A 7,643-nucleotide genomic window follows, 5' to 3' on the forward strand; every position below is an offset into this window, starting at 1 on the left:
CCCTGTTGGAATAGACTGATCCACTTGGCAAGCGGTGAAAGCTGCCAGGCCTGACCTTCAGTAAGGGATTGATTTTAATCCCCAGTGGACCCCCACCTGGAATTCTTCACTTCCCAGACTCTAAAAGCACACTGGGTACCTGCAGAGTTGCAGGAGGGACCTCATGAGGCGGAGAGGTCTGTGTCTCCTGGAGCCCTTCATCAAGAATAGTGCCACCACCTGCTGTGAGGAACACTGCCGGGACTTATTCCAGCATCCCACCTGCTTCATCCACCTGGCAGCTACACAGGGGCCCTGGAGGAAAAGGCTGGCTGATGCTCCTCTAGCACTTTTTTTTTTAGGGCCACACCTGCAGCACACACAAGTTCCCAGGCTAGGGGTAAATTGGAGCTGGAGCTGTGACCTATACCACAGCCACAGCAATGAGGGATTTGAGCCGCGTCTGTGACCTACACTGCAGCTCATGGCAATACAGGATCCTTAGGCCACTGAGCGAGTCCAGGGATCTAACTTGCATCCTCATGGATACTAGTCAGGTTCTTAACCTGCTGAGCCTCAGTGGGAACTCCTGTTCCTCTAGCACTTTTAATTTCAAAAAATCATTTTACCTCTCCAGGCTCAATTTCTTTATAAACTGTAAAAACAAAAACAAAAACAAAAACAAAAAAAAACAAAAAAACCCCAAAAAACAAAAAACCAAACTTGCAGATATTTTCTCACTCTGGATGAGATGATTTCTTCTGATCCCGGCGGGCACAGTTTCTGGTTTCTGGTCGAGGCAGCAGAGTGGTGCCAGGGAGAGTGAGCTGAGTCCTGGACCTGGGCTCTGCCACTTGGAGCCTCGGGTCTCAGAGGCAAGCTGCTCTGTGTTTCCATTTTATTGTACTTTCCCACCTAGAAAGTGGGATAATGACAACTGTATAACCTAGATGGCACCCGGTTACTAGAAGTCTCCCATGACATAATATATAGGATTGGGCTTTGTAATAGGAGAAGTATAGGTAAGGGGTAATATTAAGTGACATTTCGAAACTGGAGTTCAGCCCAGCCCTGTCCACACCAGTCGCTTCCCCTGAGTGTTATAAGTGGCTCTTTCATGGGATCTCCTTGGCTTGACTGTAATGGGCTCACTTCTGAGGACAGGACAGTAGGGCTATAATTGTCTCATATCCCCCAGTTATCCTAATAACCCGGGCCCTATCGTAGGGTGCGCTCTGTCTCCTGCCAAAAACCCCTGCTCAGAAAGACTCCGCGGGGGGGGGGGGGGGCGTTCCTGCAGTCTCCCCCTTCCTTCTCTTGCGAGGAAACACTTTGGACCTCCAGCGTCCACAGACCCTGGTTGCTGGGCGCTGGGGGGCAGTCCTGCTCGGGGATGGGGGAAGTGAGGTTGAGGCTCTAACTGCTGAACTGGGGCCTCCTGAACCGGGAATGGCTGGGACAGGGGCCCTGGGGGTGGGGTGGGGGAATTGGGGCGACCTGCCCAGAGGGGCGTTCTGTCCTCGGACCGGCCCCCGCCTGGTTCCCTCCCTTGCCCCGGCAGGCGCAGCGTTCGCCGTCCTCCTAGTTCCCCCAGCCGGGTTGTGGCGCGTTAGACCTCCCAGCCTCACGGGGCTGCTGTGCGGCTGCGGCGACGTTGGTGACTGCGGCGCTGCGGAGGAGGCGGCGGGCTGGGGAGGCGGCGCCACGTGAGTCCCGGGCCGGGCTGGGCTGGGGCCTCAGCGGGAGATTACCGTATTTATCGAGGCCAGTGCCGGACCCTGGGGGGCGGGTCACTGCGGGCGCGCTACCGTATTTGCCGGGAGCCGCGCAGACCCTTTCTGGGAGTGGCGAGCGCCGCGACTTAATTACGTATTTATCCAGGGTTGCGTGGCTCCCCGCGGGCGCTGTGGGAGCCGGGGGTGGGTTGCATGAATTCCCTCAGGAAACCGGGGCTTGCGGCGGAATGGGGTGGGTTGCTGCAGCGGAGTGGGAGGCCTACATATTTTCGTGGGGGCGGGGTTCCGACGCAGAGTTTACCATATTTCTCCAGGGTCGCTCTGGCCCCAGGAGTTGGCAAGGTTGTGCGCTGGGGATCGGGTGGGTGGGGTCAGCTCTTTTGATCAATGCCGCTATTAGATAAGAACGGCGGTGCGGGAGGCTGGCCGCCTTTATGGGGGTGAGAGAGAAGGGGCGCGGGAGGCGCTGCGGAGAGTTACCGTATTTGCGTTGGGCAGCTCAGACTCGAGGAAAGAGCCACTGCTGGAGGCCGGAGGAACTGGGGTGCAGCCTGGGCTGTGAGTGTGGGATGGGATGGAGGAACTTGGGGGAGAAAGGGAGGCCATAGCCTTGGACCCTCCTGGCGGGCGGGGCCTTGGTCAGGGGTAGAGCTGGGAGATTGGGAGACCAGGCCGGGACTGGCCAAGGGGAAGGTGATGGCCTGTCTTTGCAAATGTCCATGCAGCTGCTGGGGAAAGACCTGTGGGTGGTTGCAAATAGTACTTGTCCCCTTCCCCAGGGTGAGTGGTGTCCCACCTCGGCATGAGGGTAGGGGGATGCAGAGGGGGTGTCTCTAGGCTCCCACTCTGCAGATAGGTCCACTGAGGTTGTGGTAAGCAGTGAGATAGGGAAGTGTGGAGGAGGCCTGCACGGAGGTCCAGGGGAAGGGCCGGCAAACTTCCCTGATGGGGGTGGGGGGATGCAGGGGAGTTGCCAGCTTACCCCCTCCTAGCAGGCCTCACAGCTCTGCAAGAGCAGGAATGGGGGTGGAGGAGGTGTTGGAGACATGAGGGTGGTGCGGCAGACAGTGCCTTACAGGACCAGTAGCCCTTTGGGTATTGATGGCTCTGTGGTGATGGCCAGGACAGTGGAGGTGGTCACGTGTGTGCACGTGCAAGCCTGCTTTGAGGGGAGCTTAGTTGGTCAGCAGCTAGTACGTTGAGAAAAGCTTTTGACAGTGAGTTAGGAAGCTTAGGGCCTAGTCCTCGTTCACCTTGCTGTGTGACCTTGGGCAAATTAAGTCAACCTCACTGAGCCTCAGTGTCCCCATCTATAAAATGGGGTTCAATAAGTCTGCTCCTTCCTCGGGGAGGTTGTGAGGACTGTGGGAAACAATTGTGGAGGAACGCAGTGCCCCCGGGGATTCTCTTAGGAGAACCAGCATGGAACTGAACTTGGGGGTGTTTGTTGAACTTTGAGTGTTCCTCAGCCTTGGGCCAGGCTTCACTGTGGGCATGCCAAGAGGAATCAAGCTGAGACCCGCCCCCTGGGAGCTCACCCTCTAGTTCAGTGACTTGAGAACACTTTACAGGCTTGGCTTATGTTGATAAACAAAGAGCTGCTGCCTTTAATGTTTAACTGAGGTTACTTTCAAGTTTAAAGGGCTTTTGTTCTCTTTCTTCTTTTAAGCTTTGCAAAAATATCTTCAGGCCACTGTTGACCCCACCTTTCCCTCCAGATGGGGGATGCACGGAGAATCTGGCTGGAGAGAAGACATGTCCAGGTTCAGGATAACTCAGAATACTATGAGCGCCTGAATATTACCCTTCGGCATTTATTCAACCCCTTGTGTGGCAGGCACAGTGTTTGATGTGGGGCATTAAAGGAGGCAGCTCTGTCCTTACCGGGCTTAAAGGGCAGGGAGACCGAGGCGGCAGGAGTGACCAGCATGCTGTATGATGAGGGTCACAGGGTTCAGCCATTTTGGTTCAGGAGGGGCTGGAGGGGTCAGGGAAGGCTTCTAGGAGGAGGTGTCACTTGAGAAAGGTCTGAGGGCCAGGTAGGATGTGATTAAGGGGTGGCAGAGAAAGAAGGGCATTGCAGCAGGGGGACCCTGCTGGCTTGAACAGGGCTGCAGAGTGGCGGATGCTGGAAGCTGTGGGAGGCCACTGCAGGGTCCTGCCTGAGGCCAGGGGCTGGCTGCTCTTTGGAGGCCCCCTGACTCCTCTCTGTGCTTCTGCCTCCCCAGGGGCCGGTGATTGCAGCCGGAAGTGCCCATGACCGAGCTGGCGTCCTCCGGGGGCGGGTCCCCTGCGGGGGACGGGGAGGAGGGTCTGGGGGACGATCGCGGCCTGGTCATCCACCACCCCGCGGAGGAACAGCCATACCGCTGTCCGCTGTGCGGCCAGACCTTCTCGCAGCAGCCCAGCCTGGTGCGGCACCAGAAGGCGCACGCTGGAGCGGGCCGCGCGGCTGCCTTCGTGTGTCCCGAGTGCGGCAAGGCTTTCAGCGTCAAGCACAACCTCGAGGTGCACCAGCGCACCCACACGGGCGAGCGGCCCTTCCCCTGCCCCGAGTGCGGGCGCTGCTTCAGCCTCAAGCAGAACCTGCTCACACACCAGCGCATCCACAGCGGCGAGAAGCCGCACCAGTGCTCTCAGTGCGGCCGCTGCTTCCGCGAGCCACGCTTCCTGCTCAACCACCAGCGCACCCACGCGCGCATGCCCGCGCCGCACCCGCGCCGCCCCGGAGTCTTCGGGGAGCGGAGGCCCTACTTCTGCGCCCGCTGCGGCAAGAGCTTTGCCCGCGAGGGCTCGCTCAAGACCCACCAGCGCAGCCACGGCCACGGGCCCGAGAGCCCGGCGGCCCATTTAGGCCGCGTGCTCTGATGAGCAGCGGGCTGGCCGCCGGCTGTTTCCCACCCCAGTCCTGCGTCCGTGACCCCTGGAGAAGGCGCTGGGCTGCAACCACCTCTCTGGATGGGATCCCGGGAGACAGGGAGGGCTGGCTTTGGGTCTGGAAGGAGTGGGCCACTGCCCTCCTTGGGCCGCCTTTTTCTGCTCCTGGCCCAGGACCCTCTGGCTGGCTGCCCACAGCTGCTTTGGACCCCTGCGTTGATTTTCCTCCGCAGGCCCACCCGGCTTAGAGCAGGTGAGACCTTTGGCTGGCCATAACCCCTCTCAGGCTTGATTGGGGGGGGGGGGCGTTGATTCTTGCTATTGGGTGGGGACAGGTGAGGGAGGTGGGGCATCCTGGGCTCAGCAGTATGATTAGCTTCTTACTAGATCTTCATTCCCAGAATGTCAGTGTTGAAAGAGACCTGGAGAGGGTACACTCCACAATTCTCCAGCCTCACCCCCTACCCAGGCCCCAGGGTCTCCCGGCACCAGCACTTACTTCTCCCGGTATCCTCGAGAAGTCCTGTCACTTCATGACTCAGTTTGCTTATCTGTAAGTTGGGGCTAAAGATGAGGGCGTCCTCCTCCCTGGGATAGTGAGGATTGTAATTGCTCTTAGCAGGTGAGAGGGTGATGTCATTTACTAAACGTCCCTGTGTGCCAGGCAGCGTGCCTAGCGGAGCTCTTGGGAGGAGCACAGACACAGGGCCTGTCTCCTGGAGTGCTGATACAGGGCAACACTGGCTATCATAGGGGACAGACTACAATGTACCCTGGGAGATTGGGAGTTTGATGCTTTGAACTGGGTCCTGGGGACCCATAGGAAGAGCAAGGGCGTGGAAGGTTTCTGAGGCAGGGGTCTGGCCATGGAGGCTCACATTTACTCTACAGAGGACTTGTGTTGGGAGAGGGGTTGCTGAGAAGTTTAATGTGAAGAGCCCAGTGATCTCAAGTGCCGCTCGGAGACCACAGGAAGCAGTGTGAGGAGCCACGGAAGTGGGACGGGCAGGAATCTCCAGGGTCCTGGGCTCATCTGGGCAAGAGAAAGTAAGCCCCCTCTCCCAAGAGGCTTGACCAAGGTCATGCAGCGAGAACGGGGAGAGCCAAGACCTACCCCCAGGCCTCAGACTCCAAGCTGATGTCTGGAGCCACGGGCTTCTCAGCCATTTGGGAGGTGAGGACACTGAGGCTCACCCAAGCTGGCCCTAAATCACGCTTAGGACTTTGGTGCAGTGATACAACCCTGGGCCTCCTTTTGGCTTCTGAACCCAAGACCCTTCGTCTCCACTCTACTTCCTTCAAGAGAGGCTCTTACTGTGGGAAAATGGAGTTTCCAGGATGACGGCATATGACCAGGGACCTTGTAGAAGGAGCCTGGGGAGGGGGGTCACTGGAGGTTGTGACCGTCTGAAGGGGACGTGTTGTGGGTGAGGAGGAAGGCAGTTGGGGGCTTGCAGAGGACCTGCTCTCACAGAGCCCTTGCTCCACACCCAGTGCTATGCTCAGCATGAGACCCATCCCTGCCCTCTGCCCCTGCCTAGAGCCACATGGTCTCTTGGGGATCAGTTGTCCTCTGCCTGCCACCCTCAGGTGGCTGTTGCAATGTGGACTAGTACTTAGTGGTGGAAATTAAGAGATTAAATGGGGGGAGTTCCCACTGTGGCTCAGCAGGTTAAGAACCTGACTTGTATCCATGAGGACTCATGTTGGATTCCTGGGCCCCACTCAGTGGGTTAAGGCTCTAGTGTTGCTGCAGCATAGGTCACAGATGTGGCTTGGTCACACTGAGTTGCTGTGGCTGTGGCATAGGCCAGCAGCTGCAGCTCCAATTTGCCACCTACCTGGGAACTTCCTAAAAAAGACAAAAAAAAAAAAAAAAAAAAAAAGATTAAATTGGGATGTGGGACATCTGGAACCAGTCACCAAGTGCCCTGAACCCACGTTGTCTCATTGGTAAATGGGATTAGTAGTCCTTGAGTGCTTGGTAGGGACTAAGGGAACTCAATGCCCTGGGCAGGTGCAGGGTGGCCTGTGACTGCTCCCTCCTAGCCCCCCAGGGGTGGCTGGGCTGGGCCATGTCCCGCCCTAGACCTGACCCTGGTCTCTTTGTCTCTGTGAACAGATGTGGAGTGGGCAGGACCTCTGGGCCATGTGCAAGGCACACCTGGCAGAGAGACTAGGATGGGACTCTGGGCCTGCGGCCCGGCACAAGGACACATCCCCTAAGAAGACCTACCTCGGGAGGTGACAGCAGAGGGACCGAAGGAGCCTGGAATTGGAGGAAGGTTCTGTGCCCTAGTGGAAAACCTCCCTGAACCTGCTGGGAGTCACAGCCAGAGAAGAGCTGGTCCCAGCTGCCTGGACACCAAGCTCCACTCTTCAGGGGCAGCAGGGACAGGTCTTGTGTGGGGAGCCCACTTCTCTGCACCTGCCTGGCACACCAGAGACAGCAAGTGACTGGCCTAAGGGAACACAGCACATTGATCAGGCTCCAGAGGCAAAACCTTCCTCCAGGGAGGAATGTACCTGCAGGCTTCACTCTGCTTTCAGGGCAACAGTTAACATTTTGAGGTCATGAAGCCCTTTGAAAGGATGTCGGAGGTTATGAACCTTCCTCCCAGGAAAACACATACTCGTGTAGGGAAGAATCTACAAGCAGTTCCAGGAGCGCTTGGACTCCAGCCTAGGATCCTCAGCCCCAGGACTAACCTGTCGCTCTTTCCTTACCTGACATGGAGCCCCTGGGGTCAAGGCCTTCATTCAAGCAGCGTTACATCCCCCCTCCCCCACTGGTCTTCCTCCCCTTGTTCTGGAATAAAGAATTCTGAGGAGGGGGCTCTTTCAGTCACTCTTCTCCCAGACCTAACAAATGGTGTGTGGGGGTTCTGGAGCCTCACTTCTTTCCCCCAGACTTTGCTGGAAGCTCCCCGGTCTGGGCTGGTCCTCTCTGGCTCCAGGTAGCTTGCTCTGGCTGCCTGGCTGCTGGCTCAGCAGGATGTGGGAAAGCCTGGGGAGGAAGAGGGGGCTCCGGCTGGTGCCTGCCAGCTCAGG

At 57.8% G+C, this 7,643-nt stretch overlaps 1 protein-coding gene across 5 annotated transcripts; it reads left to right on the plus strand.

Annotated features, from left to right (window-relative positions):
• LOC110257542 (zinc finger and SCAN domain-containing protein 2-like) lies at window positions 637–7,427 on the plus strand. Of its 5 annotated transcripts, XM_021078809.1 has the most exons (4): window positions 1,954–2,273; window positions 3,385–3,478; window positions 3,944–4,845; window positions 6,715–7,427. In XM_021078809.1, exon 3 carries the CDS (start codon window positions 3,972–3,974, stop codon window positions 4,581–4,583), a length of 612 nt encoding a protein of 203 aa, XP_020934468.1. In that variant the 5' UTR covers window positions 1,954–2,273; window positions 3,385–3,478; window positions 3,944–3,971; the 3' UTR covers window positions 4,584–4,845; window positions 6,715–7,427. The 5 variants fall into 5 exon arrangements, with proteins under 5 accessions (XP_020934470.1, XP_020934469.1, XP_020934468.1 ...); XM_021078811.1 differs by lacking the exons at window positions 1,954–2,273; window positions 3,385–3,478 and adding an exon at window positions 637–1,685; XM_021078810.1 differs by lacking the exons at window positions 1,954–2,273; window positions 3,385–3,478 and adding an exon at window positions 1,692–1,947.

The sequence above is a fragment of the Sus scrofa genome, chromosome 18, assembly GCF_000003025.6.
Source record: "Sus scrofa isolate TJ Tabasco breed Duroc chromosome 18, Sscrofa11.1, whole genome shotgun sequence".
Taxonomy (NCBI): Eukaryota; Metazoa; Chordata; class Mammalia; order Artiodactyla; family Suidae; genus Sus; species Sus scrofa.

Bases quoted from the DNA above. Each gene is read 5' to 3' on its own strand.
- LOC110257542 (XM_021078811.1), top strand. From the start codon at position 3,972: ATGACCGAGCTGGCGTCCTCCGGGGGCGGGTCCCCTGCGGGGGACGGG.